Source organism: Euwallacea fornicatus, chromosome 13, assembly GCF_040115645.1.
Source record: "Euwallacea fornicatus isolate EFF26 chromosome 13, ASM4011564v1, whole genome shotgun sequence".
In the NCBI taxonomy this organism is placed as follows: domain Eukaryota; kingdom Metazoa; phylum Arthropoda; class Insecta; order Coleoptera; family Curculionidae; genus Euwallacea; species Euwallacea fornicatus.
The window spans coordinates 988,451-1,005,635 of NC_089553.1; the positions used below are offsets into that span (position 1 = coordinate 988,451).

General features: G+C 34.7%; 2 protein-coding genes and 1 long non-coding RNA gene across 9 annotated transcripts; 2 read left to right on the plus strand and 1 right to left on the minus strand.

Moving 5' to 3' along the window:
* Positions 1–69: 69 nt before the first annotated feature.
* LOC136342877 (uncharacterized) lies at positions 70–2,461 on the minus strand. Its single transcript, XR_010732704.1, has 2 exons — positions 1,922–2,461; positions 70–861 (listed from the first exon to the last, which is right to left on the minus strand). It is a non-coding gene; the product is annotated as an uncharacterized lncRNA (long non-coding RNA).
* Positions 1,367–16,784, plus strand: ZnT77C (Zinc transporter 77C). Of its 7 annotated transcripts, none has more exons than XM_066289101.1 (9): positions 1,367–1,706; positions 2,468–2,533; positions 7,366–7,621; positions 12,700–12,898; positions 15,150–15,459; positions 15,522–15,845; positions 15,894–16,072; positions 16,121–16,318; positions 16,367–16,784. In XM_066289101.1, exons 4-9 carry the CDS (start codon positions 12,710–12,712, stop codon positions 16,598–16,600), a joined length of 1,434 nt encoding a protein of 477 aa, XP_066145198.1. In that variant the 5' UTR covers positions 1,367–1,706; positions 2,468–2,533; positions 7,366–7,621; positions 12,700–12,709; the 3' UTR covers positions 16,601–16,784. The 7 variants fall into 7 exon arrangements, with proteins under 7 accessions (XP_066145198.1, XP_066145202.1, XP_066145203.1 ...); XM_066289105.1 differs by having other exon boundaries at positions 7,543–7,621; XM_066289106.1 differs by lacking the exon at positions 7,366–7,621.
* LOC136342873 (uncharacterized) lies at positions 12,906–15,098 on the plus strand. Its single transcript, XM_066289127.1, has 2 exons — positions 12,906–14,394; positions 15,059–15,098. The coding sequence occupies exon 1, from the start codon at positions 13,433–13,435 to the stop codon at positions 13,844–13,846; it is 414 nt and encodes a 137-aa protein (XP_066145224.1). The 5' UTR covers positions 12,906–13,432; the 3' UTR covers positions 13,847–14,394; positions 15,059–15,098.
* Positions 16,785–17,185: the final 401 nt, after the last annotated feature.

Consider the following 17,185-nt stretch of genomic DNA (forward strand, 5'->3'; position numbering starts at 1 on the left):
TTGATTTATCGATATCGCTTAATCAACTTAGATACGTTTGTAGATAAAAAATAATATACAATAATACAATCTATTTGTAATTGTTTATTATTTTATCTATTCAACATTCTTGATGGCTATTTAGAATTTTATTTCTTCAGACTTCGAAAACACAATAATTTCTAATTCGTTAAATCTCTTGTCGACAGAACGAGGGAAAAAAATTCTTAAGTTCCCAAAAACCGGACATCGTATAACAAAAACCTTTCTCAAAGACGATTTGCGGTTACTAAATGATGATGCCTTAAACATCTTTTTTTCAACGTCTGAGTACCAACGTTTCCGCTTCAATAATTTCCTCTCTTAAGACAATACATCGCAATAGTTACCTAATATGCAAATTGTAGCATCAGACTGATCTCTCAAATTGTGCTAAAACAGGATGACAGGAAATGCCATAGACTTTAAATACTCATTCAATTGAAAAAAACTCAAGTTTCGTCAATAGAACGTATTGAAATTTTAAAGTTTGGCTACGTCCCTTGTAATCACTATATGTAACATTTCGGACAATCGATTATTTTTTGTCTCATTCATGAGCAACCGTGTTACATTTAGCCACGCTTATCTCGCTATTCCTTTAACTTGTCGCACAGAACTAGTAATACCTTATACGGGGGATGCTTATTTAGGTTTAAGTTTATATAATATAATATTAATTATAAAAGAAAAAGATGTATAAAGTAGTTTAAATGAAATATAAAAAAAAAATCAATAATGACAAACTAAAGCGACACGTCCACGATTCCGAATGAATTCAGCTGTCTCATCTGTGCAGCAATCTGTCGTCAAGATTTCCATGGAAACAATGTTCGAAGACTTCTAAAAAAATTATATCCAAATATTTCACAATTTTCATAGCATGAATGCACTTAATTGAAAACCTTCGTAAGGTGGCAAAAAACCTACTACTAACCTACTACCTTATGATACCTGCTTTCATACTCGAGAAATAAATTGGAAAAAAACGTAATTAATTACTAAAAGTTGGCAAATTAAAATTAAAGGTAAGTGCGAACAATTCAAATTTGTCTTGACCAAATGGTGAATACAGTTTTTAACTATAATTAACGCTTTATTGGACAAGTTAAATATGTTATGAATTTGAAATTTTTCCATAACAATTAAATACCGTGTTTCGCAAATGTGCTAAATATAGAACAACAACAGGAATAAACTCTGACAAAACGAATCTATGAAACAGGGAAGTATACAAAATATAGGACTTTGTGTGTTAAAAATAATCGACTCTATTTATATGAATCTGGCGCAAAACTACAGTATAATCTTTAACTTTCTTCACAAGGACAAAATCCTCTTAATATGCATATTATTGTTTACGCCCCTGACACCAAAGTGCCACCAGAAAAAAGGTAGACTCCGTCCAAACTTGGTTCGAATTAAGAAGTGGACGACGATAAAACCTCGGGAGCCACGTTTATAAACAATTTAGTGATAAATGTTGTTGTAAAGTGAGAGGTGCGTTTGTCTGAGCTGCTGCGCTTCGCATGGCATGTGCTCGACGTAATTTTATGAATGGTGCGCTTTAAAATTTGAAAAACAGCATGACTTTGACGAGGTCTCGTTCAAAAAAACCATGATGATGGCTTCGAAGGAGAACTCAAAGGGACCAATAGCTATTTATTATTAAAAAGTTTGTGTGTTTGGTAAGTAGTTTTGTCTCTTTCGTCACTAAAAGATAATGACTGAACTTTTTGCATGAATCTTAAATTCCTGGATATCGAAAGTGAATGGTTTATCATGATCGAAAAAATACTATCGGCACAAGTAACTTTTAATGTGACGTAAAAGTTAATTTCACTTCATTTATATAACTTTTACATCTTTTTAAAAATTTCTAAACTTTTCTCTATACATAGACGAATCTCAATTAAAATCTCTGTCCTTGTTTCATTTATTCCATTTACACACAGGGCAATTATTATCACATTTTCACTACAAAAATTATCGTCAGTCACTAGGCAACAATGCACTTCATCCAGATATCATATTAGCGATGTAATGTCAATCTTTACACATTATCGCATTAATTGCCCAATTACTTTCCCTTTTATAAAATTTATTACCCTTGCAGCGATAATTCACGATCTGATTTCGCGATGAGTCTTAATAATTATCTCTTTGTTAATTAACACCTAACGACAGGTATTCAAAATTTGATAACGCTTTAATCCTTATTTCCGCGAAAGCAGAAAAAAAATGAGTTTGAAATAAAACTAAACTGAAATATGTGAACTAGACTAATCCCAGCCTAACCCACGCTGTGGTTTGGAATGGCAAATCAGTGGGCAATGGCCCACTTAAGAATCTTTCTGAGATCATTGACTTCCAGGGAGCAAAACTTGCACTTTTTTGCCCCTCCTCAAAGTCGCCTTCAGTTATTTGGTTGTTTTGCTTACATTTGCAGGGATACATGTGCCATAAGAGCTACGATAATTGGTTGTGGCGCCTCGTCCGAAGCCAACTTTTTAAGGCAAGACTTTCTTATACCTAAACCGTTTTGAAATATATTGGGTAGATATGTGAGCATGGTCATTACTCCTTCCGGTTCAAGTAAGAGATACATTTTCGATTCAAGTTTGTCTCGATATATAAGATATACAAAAGTCTCCATAGATAAGTTTAATTAGAGTTTTGAAACAATTATGAAAAAATTGAAAGAGTTTTCCTTATTAATCAAATTAATATCATTAATAACATTACTGAAAACATTTGGGACATTTGCCAAAGCTTTATCAGTAAAATGTAACGCTACATGAAGCATGCCTTCATAGCCAAGTTTGGTATTGTTCATATGAGAAATTGACTAATTGTTTCCACTTTCAGTTATCATAATTTGCTCCGTACAACCTTGTAAAGTTAGGAAAATATATTTTAGTTTATTTTTTCTAATTTATTTTGAACAATCACAAAAGGTTCAAAAGTCGATGATATACGTTTAAAATCTTTACACTCTTTAAATCTTTAGAATAAAGTTAATCTCTCAGCCAAGCTAAAAAAAGTGCCCCACTGATTCAAAGACAGGGTGTTGATTTTTTTCACGTTATCCGAGGCATTCCTGCATTTTTGACCACAAATTCTTTTTATGTGATCAAACGTTTGCAAAAATTTTACCCTCAAAATATTGCTTCTTGTCATATTTTTTAGGTGGATAAACGCGTAAGATCAATTTTTTTCGCAATTTTATTTATTGAAATTTATTCGCCTCGACTTCATATTCTAGCAAATTTTATAAAACACCATTTTTTTCATTTTTAGTCAAATTTTTTGATTTGTTATTGCTTGTGAGCAACAACTTAATTTCAAAGAGTAAAAAATCAGCTCGTGTATTATCGGCGGATACATTCAAAATTAAATTAATTTTTGACATGTTCTGATCTGCCATTAAAAATATCAAAACCTATAAGAGTTGTTTATCTTTTGTTTTTCTATACAAAGGGTTATTCACGCTATACGGCGCGAAATATTGTGGCCAAAATACGAGGGTTTAAAAAAGTTTTTCATTTTGGGCTGTATGGAGATCTATTATGATTATTTTTTAACATGATTTTCCTAGTACACAAAGTATTCTAAAACCCCTAAAAGTACTAAAGTTATGTTTTTTATGAAACCCCCTATACATTATTGCATTTTTGGATTTAAATAAGTGTCCGTTTTAAAAAGTTTTAAAATATCTAAAACTTAAGGGTTTTTAAATAATTTGAGTTTCATCAACATTTAACGTGATTTTCATCCTTTACTTATTTAAGAAGGATTTAATTTATATAAGCACAGTTTAGATATTTTGCATCGTAATCATGATTAAATCATTGAGGTGTTCAAACAATATAACTCATATAATAATAACTTTAAATTGTTATAACTTAATTAATTTAAATGCAATATTATATATTTTTTATATGCTACGAAATTTAATTTTATTTACTTATCGAATGATATTAGAGAGTTCATAGCTAAATTTTTGCGTTTTTACTGAACACGCTAACTAATGTTTTTTTCCGTCATTTTAGTATTTTTTAATCAAAAGTTCTAATGTATTTCGTTGCATATGGTATTTAAAAAAGTCAAATAATTCATTTAATATGCTAGATTCGGCAAACTTTAAATACCACCTTTCAAAGTAAGTGAATTGGTAGAAATTGATTTCAAAATTGGCCTCCAAGGTCCCCGGACTTAAGTCCGCTAGATTTCTTTATGCGGAGATAGATAAAAGTAATTATCTACAATCCGCCTCCGACAACCCCACACGACATGAAAATACGCTTAAGAGACGTGCTGGAAATTGTCCCCCCGTAAACGTTGTCCAGAGTTAGCAGTGGTTTCAGAAAAAGAATTTATAAATGTTTGGACAAAGACGGTCGATATTTCGTATATCCGTTATAAATATTTTGTTTTTGTTTTATGTTATAGTTGATATGTGATTTACAGCTTTTTATTAAAAAACATCAAATTGACGCAAAGAACAATTATTTAGCGTATTCTTTAAAAACGCAAAAACTTAGCTATAAACACCCTAATACTGTTCAATAGGTAAGTAAAAATCCTATTTCTTGTTACGTTTTAAGAAAACTATGGAATTATATTTTTATTAATCCATATATAGCTACGTAAAATTCTTATTTGATTAGTTTTAGCGTTTCGCTGTCCTTTACAAGATAGGAAGTTTATTGTGATTGTGATACCAGGTATGTAAATATGAAACCGGAATTTTTATTCAGAAAACATTCGTTTATTACATGAAAATGATAAAAAAAATATTTTGTTCGAAATATTCCCCATCGGTAGCTATAAATTTTTTCCACCTGTTTGACAATTTGTGGATGCCACATCAAACAAAATTAAAAATTGTTGGTGTTTTGAGGCAAATAATCATTGAGATATTTTTGTACATTTTCGTAAGAAATGAAACGCCGTTCAGCAAGTGCATGTTCCATAGACGCAAATAAGTAAAAATCGGACGGAGCCAAATCTGGAGAGTAAGCCGTTACGCGAAAGAATTTCCCAACTAACGCTTCAATTGTTTTCTTGGTCTATTTTGCAGTATACGATGGGATTTTGCCATGAAGCGAAATCACTTTGTACTGCCTTTTTTGATGTTCTGACCGTTTTTCATGCAAAATTAGAATCAAATTGATGATTTGTTGTCAGTAGCGTTCAATATTAGCGGCTTCGCCAGATTTTAGCAACTCATATCACACATCATCACACCCTTCTGACCCTCCAAACATAGAACATTGTCTTCCGTTCATAGCGATTTGGGCTTGCAGTCGATGTCACTGGTTCACCTAGAGTTACGTATGATTTTTTACGCTTAGGGTTCTTCAAATATATCTACTTTTCATCACTGGACACAATTCGATAGAGAAATGTCTTTCTTTTATACCTGGTGAGCAGTTTTTTACAAGTGGTTTTACGGTTTTCCTACTGTCTTTTATTCAGTTCATGTGAAATCTATTTTCCCATTTTTTGAACCTTTCCCATGATTTTCAAACGTATGGAGACAGTCTCACGTGTTGCATTTAATTGATCTGCGAGTTCCTGTTGTGGAAGTGGCGCCAATGAAGGGGTTTTACGGTAACCCCATTGACAGCTAAGCCCCTCTATTGGCAAATTCCGGCTTCATACTTAGAGACCTGGTATAGGAGGGTGTATCAAATACGAACCGGAATAGTTTTTTTTTAGTGTATTGAAACTGGATCCAAAAGTGAACGGTACTTTTATTTTTCTAAATAAACTCCTGATATAAGAATAGATCTTTCCCATCGTATTGGAAGCTTCTTAATGCCGTTATCGTAAAAAGAAGCGAGACGTGTTTGCAATCAATTGCGCACGAAGCTCGCAACAGCTGTATCGTTGTCCAATTTTTTTCCTCTGTGTCTCTTTCAATGAGCCAAATATGTCATAATCACATGCGGATAAGTCTGAACTATAGGGAGGGTGTTCCAATGTGTACCAGTGAATTTTTTTGAACTTTTACCTAGTCAGGTTGGTTGTGGGAGGATGAATATTTTCGTGAACGCAAACCGCGTTTCTGATCGAAAATTTTCCTCTTTTCTGGTGATGAGCAAGTTCAGTCTCAGCCAGTAGTAGGTTGCGTTAACTGTGCGACGTTCATGGAGTAAGTCAATTTGCAAATATCCAATGAAATTTAAAAAAATACAAAGGTTCGAGGGCGGGGAACGTGCGACTCGTTCTCAACTGTGACTCGTCCTTCCAGAAACTCCTTATGCAATTTGTACACTTGGGTTTTCTTTACACAGATCTCTTCCGAACTGTACTTTAAGTCTTTGAAGGATTTCCGTTGGATTCACTTCTTCACCTATAAGAAACTATAACAATGCGTTGCGCAACCTGAGGGTGTACCTCGTGCTCACTCATGGTGACGCCGACCGAAAACGCGGCCTTCAGGATCTAAGCAGAGCGACCGTGGTCTTGTAATGTCACTATTTGTTGCCTCGAGGTACAGCAGCTCCGTCCCGTTGCTCTACTAGCCCCACGAGAGAAATTTCGATTCTTATTGATTCATCCTCGCACAAGATGATCTATTGGTACACTTCACTATAAATTATACCTGCATAACTTAAATATTTGATAAGAATTTAAAACATGAAAATAAGGTTAAATTTTGATGAAATTCAAACGATTTAAAAAATATTAAATTTTAAATATTCTAAACCTTATTAAAACACACATATTTTTATCGAAGAATCCGAAAATACAAAAATATACAGAGGATTCCATAAAAAAAACGTAACTTCAACAATTTAAGGGATTTTGGGACACCTTGTATAATATGAAAATCATTTTTAAAAAATAACCATAATAGACCTCCGTATAACTCAGGAGCAAAACTTTTTGAAAATGTCGTATTTTGGCCACAACATTCCGTGCCATAGAGCGTAAATAACCCTGTATAATTTGGTTTGTAGACGAAAAATAAATAATCAAAATTGTCTCTTCTTGAGCAACGTAAATAATTTTCGATTCTTGCAGAAACGTATACCTTATTTTGGGATTGAGGAAGTATTACATATACGAGTTTCTCGATCTTGAGAAAATTAAAATTAGGTGGATTTGCATTATATGCAAATCCGCCAAGACGCCAGGGAAATTAATAAAACATCAAATCGCGTATTTATATGAGCAGTTTTTGGGTTGCAAAAGAACTTTTCTGAGATACTACCGTGAAAGACGTGTCGAATTTGAATTACTTGCAGTGACCTACTTAAAACCACCTAAAAGCGACAATTAGCTTCAAACGTTTCACGGGTGTTATATAAAAGATTTTTCGTTATTTACTCTTAGTTGCTACCAATTAGGCCCAATTGAAAATCTGAGAAAACGCTGATCCTCCATATAAGCTGAAAACAAACGCCCGTTCCATTGACATTAGCTATGCTCACAATCACAACATCTCTTTTCCACACTGCACTACTCAGTTAAACATTTCCTTTATCTTTCAATAAACAAGCGGAATAATAGGGACCGATTTCGGAATCATCAAATCATCAGCAAGAGAAATACGAACCATCATACCGTTGTTGGTTCACGTAAAAGCCAGGTAAGTTTATCAAAACATTTTATGAGCATGTGAGATAATTAGCAATTAGGTTTAGACATCAATAGATAAGTGTATAATGAAGACGTCCATTACTTTAATGAAAATTTCCGGTCAATTTCCTTTCGCGGTAACAATCGCTTGATAAGTATATAACCAACGCCAATTTGTCGATTTAGCTCGATTAACATGGTGATTGATGCTTGGTGCTTGACAAACATTTTTATGCTTCTAGAACTCAATAAAAAAAGGCAATTTGATTATGGTGCTTGCCATTATATAAACGGTTTTGATAGATGGGCGAAGAAAGAGGAAGGAGGGGGGAGGGGGGTATACCATCAGCCTGAAAGAAGCTTCTGAAGGTTTTCCTTGCGCCAAAGTAGCGGTTCGGTAGGAAAATCAATCACCCTATTTCCATGGGATACTGAAAATGTTTTGTGGCAACGTATATTTAAAAAAAAACGAAGTCACCATGGAAAGACGAACAGAAACATTGAGTTCAGTAAGCAACTCTGAGAGCTTTGACTACATACAGGGTGACCCAAAATGGGGCAAAGAACAACGGCAGATCCTTGCCATCAAAATCTTGAGGTCCAACGCAATTGTCGTATTCCTAAAGTTAAGATTAGTGAAGATAACGGGTGTCAAAGTTAAAACTTTACTTTAGATTTTATTCCATACCTTCATAGTCTTTTAATTAGTGGCACTGAAGTTTGGTGTACGAGAAATTTCCGACGTTTCAAACAATCTAGTGCGGTTAGTTTTATTGTAGCTACTAGGGGCTGCCCTTTGAAACCTCGGCTAGTTAAAGGGATTTTAATTTTTCTCTACGCAGCACCAGTAATTTCATTATTAAACTATTACTCTGGTTAACATTCTAGATTTTAAAAAAAATGTACACCTGTTAGCAGCCTCAAAACTTGACCGTTTTCGAGATATTTGCTAGTTTGATGTTTCATGAATGTTCGCGTGCATGTATTCTCGAATAGAGCCGAGAGCTGGCGAAGTCAAACGAAGTAAGTAGGCTTTTGTTACTTACATGGGGGCCATTTTTAAATTAAATTCCGATTTGTCACTGACAGAGTAGTCACTTGTCAAAGTCGGTATCAACTTTTTTTTTATTGATTGAAATTGACGTTTTTCTGTGTTTTACGTATTATTCTCGAACATTATATAAATATTTTTTGTGAAAACGATAAAGTTTTGAGACTTCTAACAGGTATACCATTTTTTATCTAAAATATTAAACTAAATTATTTTTTTTATTATCAGGGCTACTGATGCTGCGTACAAAAACAATTGGGACCTTTTTAACTAATCAAGACGGTTTCAAGCGACGCCCCCTATTAGCTACAATAAAACCGACAGTGCTAGCTTGTTTGTCACGCCCGAAAATCCCCGTACACCAAATTTCAGTACCATCAGTCGAAACATTGTAAAGGTATAAAATGAAATCAAAAATAAAATTCAAACTTTAACACTCTGTATCTTCATTAATATTGATTTTCGGAATGCAATTGCGCCGAATCTTAATATTTTGATGGCAAGAATTTGCCATTGCTGTTTATCCCATTACCCTTTTGAGACACCCTGTATATTTTTTCAAATTTTCCGAAAACGGTGACAGGTACGAAAATACTGTAAGAGACCAAAAAGCCATAGAATTGAAGAAGGAATTTAAATTGTATGTCAAAATTCATAGAGGGTGCTCCGAAAAAAAGTACAAAGTACAAAATAGTATATGACCCGAAAAAACATAACACCCTATACATGGCCAGTAACAATTTTGACTTTTTGTTATTGAAGATCTAAAAAAAACCAATGCATGAAATTAAAAAAATTTAACTCATTAGCATGCGTCGAAAAACGCAAAATATGAAAAAAATAGAAAAATTTACCACCATTTATATTTAAGATAGTGCGTTATTGCCCATGAGCTTATTAGCATATTTTAAATTTTTTATAGAGTACTATCACCCACTGAAATATTGTCATGATGATATGTTACGCCTTATATACAGGATCTGTCAATAACTGTATACAAGACGATATCTCTGATATGGTGCGAAACACTCGGAAATGTGTTTTTTTCTCTGAAAATTTGTGTTTATTTGCTTTACGTTATTAAAGTTTTATCAAATTTTATTTAAGAATGGTTATAAAAATTTCATTTCATTCATTCATTACATTTTCACATTTTACAGAAATTATGTTATAATAAAATGTACAAAAAAGAAGGTAAACGAAATTACAGGCGTGCTTCTAAGCTCTACGAAACCAAAAATTGCATATGGCATTTAAACGCAAGGTCTAGGAATAGGGAGCCCTAATAATTATTTAATCACTTTAATGTGTGGAATTCAAAAATCCAAAAAGATACAGTGTGTTCCATTTAAAAAAACGAAGGTGATGTTAACTTACGGTATAACTGGAAGTAGTAAAAACGGTAAAGTCTCACCACATAATGCGCTTCATCAAACCATAATGAAAATATCGACTTGTAACAAAGTTACTGAGAGACCCTGTATATTTCAGATATATTATTCAATGTTTGTTTTTTTTACTTTGTTTGGGATTAACGTCTCAAGCACAAGTCGAGGTGGCATTGCACACAGGGTCGACTTGAGCAAGTCGGACACTCTGGGCAAAACTTTTAATCAACGTTTCATACCCGAAAGAAAAACTTTCGATCAGCAAAACCCGCCGCCCTTCCAGGACTGCCGTACTAGGCCGTCCCCCAACTTCGCCCTCTATAAGGCCGGCACTGAGTGGACACTACTAGTAGTAGTAATTAAAGCTAACTGAGAATAACTCATTCTCTACTAAGGTCTCGGACTATAATTCCTGTTAATGTTTTGGATCAGAACCGTCTTTTGACCCTAGAAATGATGTTGATGAGTGAGTAATGGCATCACTGATTAGACACATATAATTATCCCCCAGTGATGAGTTTTTTTCATTAAAAACCTCCTTGAGATTTTCGAAATCCCCTTGTAGAAACCACACATTTTGCGCAAACACGTGGATTTGAATCCCCTGTAATGTCCCCAAGCACGAGAAATAAAACCGAAAAGAAAGGTTTTACAATCTGGCTGTGCTGTGTTATCTTCTAGTAATTTTCTGAGTTAACAAGACCTTATTATCTTGGCGCATTAACTCGCAAGATAATGTATACAGGGTGTCCCAGAAATATTTATATAAATTGGTATGGGATGAAACAGCGTTGAAAAATAATGCTATTAAGTCGAACATATCTTATATAAAACTTGTTCCTTTTCTATTTATAGAGTGTGAAAACAAAAACAATTTCTTGTAACTTTTCAATAATTCTTACATTATGCAAGGTTTGGAGATGAAATTTTGTAGAAGTTTTTGAGTACAACCAATTTATCTATAATGCTTATTTTTAACTAACATATTAGTGCCGCCACTTATGTCGTAAACGTATTTGGAAAAACTAACATAACTTTTTAAGTTAACGTCGTAGCCTAATTTTTTGTATACATTTGAAGACTAGGCCCTTTCTCCGAGAAAAAGTGTACTTAAGAAAACTGCGTATCTCTAACGGGTTTCGAGATATTTTAAATTACACATTTAAATTACATTTTCCCTACAGATGGATTGGTCGCGATAGTGAACATGCACGGCCAGCGCAAAGCCTTCACTTGAATCTACTCCCCTTCTTTTTTTTTGGGAATATCTGAAAATCTTGAACAAACAAAAATATACCTAACAAAAGAGAAGATCTGTGAAATAACATTCAGGAAGGAATAAACAAGATTAGAAATAAAAAAGGAACTCTTTTAAGGGTGAAGCAAAATTTTGACTTAACACTTTTTTACTCACAAAATGTTTAGATGTGGGTGGCCAACATTTTGAAAACTTACTTTAGTTTGATTGTATTACTATTTTTGTTATTTAAGTTTTGAAGTTAAATTAGGTAAATTTCCATTCATTTTCATGAATTAAATAAAAAAAATAATAAAAAAATAACAAAATATATTCACAAATAACACTTCTGTGACGATTATTTCACATATCAAAAAAATGCATTTTTTCAATAGCATTTTAAGAACGGCGCCGCTTTAACAAGTTGCTGTTAGCGCACTCATGGCTTATGCGCGGAAAAGAGTACTTGCAAATATCGCCAGAATAGTTAGAGATACGCACTTTTCTTAAATATACCTTTTTTAGTAAAAGGGGCTGGTCTTTCCAAATTTATACAAAAAATTAAACTACAAGGTTTTCTTAAGATTTTTTTCAAAATACATAATAACGCAGGTGGCGACACCTATACGTTAGTTAAATATAGACATTTTAGATAAATTTGTTGTACTCAAAAATCTCTTTGTGCAAAATTTAATCTCAAAAACTGGCAACATGTAAGATTTATCGATAAGTTACAAAAAAATGTTTCGCTTTAACATCCTGTAGATTGAAAGAAACAAGTTTTATATAAGATACGTTCAGGTTAATAGCATTATTCCATAAGTGCAGGTTAATAGCATATCAATTTGTTCCAGTATTTCTGGGACACCCTGAACATATAGATATATGTATATATAGATGCTTAACAATTCTCTATACAAACTTCGTCATTATCACTATGGCTTTCACTGAGATAACACATGTATGTTAGCGGCTGGTGTGGTGGCACAATTAGTGCTTGAGTAGTTGCTGCCTGATAATTTACGTCTCTGCATATTTATCGAAACAATTCAAAATAAAACCTCGAAGTACTCAACAAAAATAACTTTGTTTTATTAGGGGAATATTACTGAGATAACAAGATTCAATATTAATCGCTCTAGAAGGTAACCGATAAGAACTTTTGATGATTTTTAAATAGGAGTATTAGATTTTATTCTCGTTTACGCATTTTCGCCTACTCGAGGTCGTCGGTGTGATCAAAAATAATACGAGCATAAATCTCGGTGATGAGACCACTGCAGTATCCAGAAACGCGCATTCCACAGGTCTTATCTACCAATTCAAAATAGATTTGTTTGCCAACACTGAAAATTTTTTCAAAAACGTGTGCGTATTTTCAGACCGATCGTTTATATTAATATGTTTCACAGACGCTAAAAGATGCCCGTCAAAGACTTCGTCCGCAAATTCCAACCAGTACAACTGTACGCGGTACTGACATTGACAGTGTTATTCTTCATTGTTGAACTCATTGTCAGTCACCTCACGCATGCGTTGACACTACTGATGGACTCTTACCACATGCTATGCAACATACTGGCGTTAACCGGCTGTATTATCACCATCAAGGTAAGGACGCCTGTTAGAGGCCTTATTAGCGGTTTAATTGCAGGCATTGATTGGAATATTAAAGTTTCATTACCAGTCGAAATTATTGTTATTCTACACGTAACCTGTCTCATATCCTCGACTGCCAATAAGCACCAAAATATTTTAACTTAGAGGTTCCCACAATGTTTATGCATGCTAAAAAGAGGAACAACTTTAAGTTTATGATAACTACATGTTAGAAGTGTAGGAGCGATATTTAATCTTAAAATTTTATGCGAGGAATTTATTCACCATTTTGTCAAGAGTCAAAAATCATTAAAATTTTTGTTTTCGAAGGTATAGAACCTTTATTCCCATCCGAAGCGAACCCATCCACACGCATCATCACTAATAGTATTGATGCCTTTTTACGCTTATTTCGCTACACAGGCGAGGTAATAACAATTAGATACGGACAGGATTGCACGTGTAAGACATAATCATCCGCTTGTTCTACTCACCTGCTTAAGGCGGTACGCCTATATACGGCCACCTTGTCGAGTAAATACATGGATGATGTTCAACCAGCTCTCGATGTCAAACAACCATCATATTTCATGCAACAGAGGCATGAAATACGAGTTTTTCGTAAAGCACTCAATGGCCACAAATTGGGCTTTTGATGCCAACTCTTCAAAAAGGAACGATGCGGATATCTCGTGGGTTTTATTGAGAGGCCCCCAAGCATGCATGACATTTAAAGTGCAGCAAACCAGTAAAACAGTCGTCAGCCTTAATCAAAGAAGCTGTAGAAGGAAGCCAACTGCCCTATGGGAATCATCTCCGTGGTGGAACGCCACATTGCAGAGACATCGGAAGAAAATCCGTTGGTTTTTCATGCCGCCCAAGATAACTACAAACTGGTTCTTTGTGGCTCGCAAGGCTTTAATGCAATATAGATGTAAAATATTTAACTTTGCCTTGTAAAGATCTTCAGACCTTGTTGCGTATTGAGATACCTACACTGACAGGCAGTAAAAATACGGTATATCTCGAAAATAGCTCCATCTGACTAAATTTACTAAAAATTCTTTAAACTATACAATGAATTCCACAAGTTTTTTACTGAAAACTCGAAAAGAGAATGATTGATCGATACCTAAAAAGAAACAACTATACAGCAAAAATTTCTAAAGAAACGGGGCTCTTGAACAATGTCCTAGAGATCTGAATCGATCGTGTAGATCTTCAAAAATGTGGCGATCCTGTCACCGAGATTGATGATTGAGCGAACATTTCTGCACAATTAGACACTTGCCCATCATATATGGCAAGCTACAGGCATACATAACGGAACAGAGTAGGTTCCTTCTTGAACTCACACCGTTTTGGGTTCTTCCTTAAATGTGACAGACCGCAATCACAGTCAGCGACATCACCAACAAATGGGTGTTGCTGAAGACCGCGAGTGCAGACAATGCCTTGAAGGCAACTGAACACGTGCTGACCATGAGATTTTTCATACGTGCCTGAATGTAATATGTACATTCTTCGTTCGTTTATATTTTTCTAATGAAGCAAAGGAATTAGGTCCCAATAGAGTCGTTTGACTCGCCCAACAACAGGAACTCCATTTAGGGTGCCCGAATCTTGAGGGCTATATGGGGCAAAGGCAGTTTTGATATTTTCTGCCTCTTTCAATCATCAAAATTTCATTCTATAAAATTTTCCTCGTGAAAGTTAAATAATCAGTATATTTATCAAGAAAACCATAAAGTGCTTCCTATGAAATAACCCATAATTATGCGCAATAATGTATGCATATCATACATGCTGTTATACAATTATGGTTCTGTAACTCGAAAATCGAAATTTCTCCCTCAAAAAGTAGGTTTTTGGGTCGATTCGAATTAGGCACAACTTACAACTAAACGGTGAAATTCCATCTTATGACCTTTTTGTTTCAAACATTAATTAGATTAGTTCCACTTCCATTTTCAATGCAATAAATTGTCCTTTTTAGGACATTTTTGTCACCGCATTTCTAGTCATCATGACCCATATAAATGTCGAAAAAAAGTGACTTTAAGCCATTCAGTAAGGTTTCTTTAATATGGATAACACGTAGACATTAACTTATTTTAATGAACCACATGTACGGAATATTGACAAAGAATATATGCGTTTCTGATATTACAGATATATCCTATTGAATATTCACCTTATTTCCTAATACCTGAATTTAAAAAGTGCTTGTGGTGTAATTAGGATTTGATAATAATTTTTACAGTATGAAAACCCAGATAACAACAAGACTCACTCAGACAGTGACAAATCAGAGTCGCAGAAGATAGAAGAAATTACTTTACAAACCGAGTGCCAAGATCAGAAAGGCAAAAAGGTCTCGCTGACAAAAAGCAAACAAGAAACTAAGTTGAAGAACACCTTCGGTTGGGCGAGGATAGACGTAATTACCATGCTCATGTGCTGCGTTTTTCTGGCCTCATTTAGTTTCTCCGTGTATGTGGAAGCCTTACAAACCCTGGTCCATATCGGCCATCAAGACGCTATGCATCAGCCAATCTCTGTTTTATGCATTGGTAAGTTTACAACCGAGAATTTCTCCCATTTGCTCTGGTTTATAACATCGGCCTTGATCCAGGGAGTGCGGGTCTGCTTTTACACGGACTCTGCTACCTCCTTATCGGTGGGTTCACCTTCCATCAAGGCAGTTTTCTGTATGTAACTGAGAGCGGGGACGTGGTGCTCAATAAGGTGGTCGTTAATGGCAACACCAAGCAGCTCCACAATGCCACGAAAAAGCGACAAGGCTTGTGGGAAATGACGAGGGATGTTGTGGGGTGCGTCTTGGTGATCATTTGCTCACTTACGGTGATTTTCATTGACCCACAAATGGCCAAGTATGTGGACCCGGTTGTCGCTCTGGTGTCTTCGACGACTATCATGGTCCTGAGCTATCCGTACAGTAAGTATTAGTAGTTCAATTATGGGTGTAAAATAATGAAAAAAATAGTCAAGGAAAGTTGCCTGATACTGCTGCAGACCATCCCGGACACGATCAATATAGACTCAATGAGAGGCGAGTTAATGAAGCATTTTCCAGATATCAAAAACGTGCATGATTTCCACATTTGGCAAATGACTGCTTCGAAAGTAATCTCTACTGTTCATTTAATTTTCGAAAATCCCCAGGTAAGATTTTCCAGCTACATTTTAAATATTGCAACAACCGATCGTTAGGTGTACCATACAGTGATGAAAGACATAAAGGAGTTCTTCATTGAAAACGGAGTTACCCAAGTGACCATCCAGCCAGAATTCTTCCAATCTACGTCAAGTCTAGAAAGCCTTGTGTCGTCAACAACCCCTAGGGACGAGTGTCTTATGGCCTGTCAAGGGGACATGTGTAAATTCAGCCACTGTTGCCCCCTCTACAATGTAAGTTACATATCAATTGCATCAAAAAAACTTATGTCCTTTCCACAGGAGAATGAAGCGAACAAATTCAAATACTCATCTAAGGAAATAATGCCTACAATGGAGGACAGGGCGACGCCTATTTTGAAATCTGTGAAAATTATCGACTATGAGCTATCCTCCAGCAGTTACAGTATAAACAGTTTGACAAGCAAATCAGGTAGTGAGCGGACTGTAAAAGACTCAATTAAAAACGAAGAGAGTAGTGAGGCCATTAATGAAGTTAGTGAAATTGAGAAGTAAAGCTGTTGCTGATGCTCGTTTTAAAGCATTCGTGATTGATTTTTTAAGGGAATTAATAACGGTCTGTTATCTGTGATGTGTATACTTGTAGATTAAGGAATGTGTGTCCCTATAATAATTAAAAATGATTTTATAACTGATTCGAGGACGTATGAAAGAGGAAAATAAAACAATTTTTATCCAATTTGTTTTGTTTTTATATAGATGTGGATCCTATAACATACATATCAAAATTATACAGTTATATACCCCTGATATATACATATAGCACGCTAGAGATTTGAGGGAATATATGGATATGATCTTAAGTATCAAAGATGTACAGGATCGGTTAAATAGAGGCAAGTCCGATTAGTTTAATGCTGTTTTCGAATCCGCTTTAAGGTAGCAAAAATTTTGAATAGTTTGAGAGATATCTGCGAAAATCGAACTAGCTTTCGGTTAATCGATTCTGTATCTCTTATGGTTTAAACAAACCATAAAACATTCTCACAAATTTGTAGCACCCTGTATAGTGCTATATTTAATATTTACACTGAGCGTCCCCCAACAAACAATATAGAAAATAAAAACCAGACTTGTTTT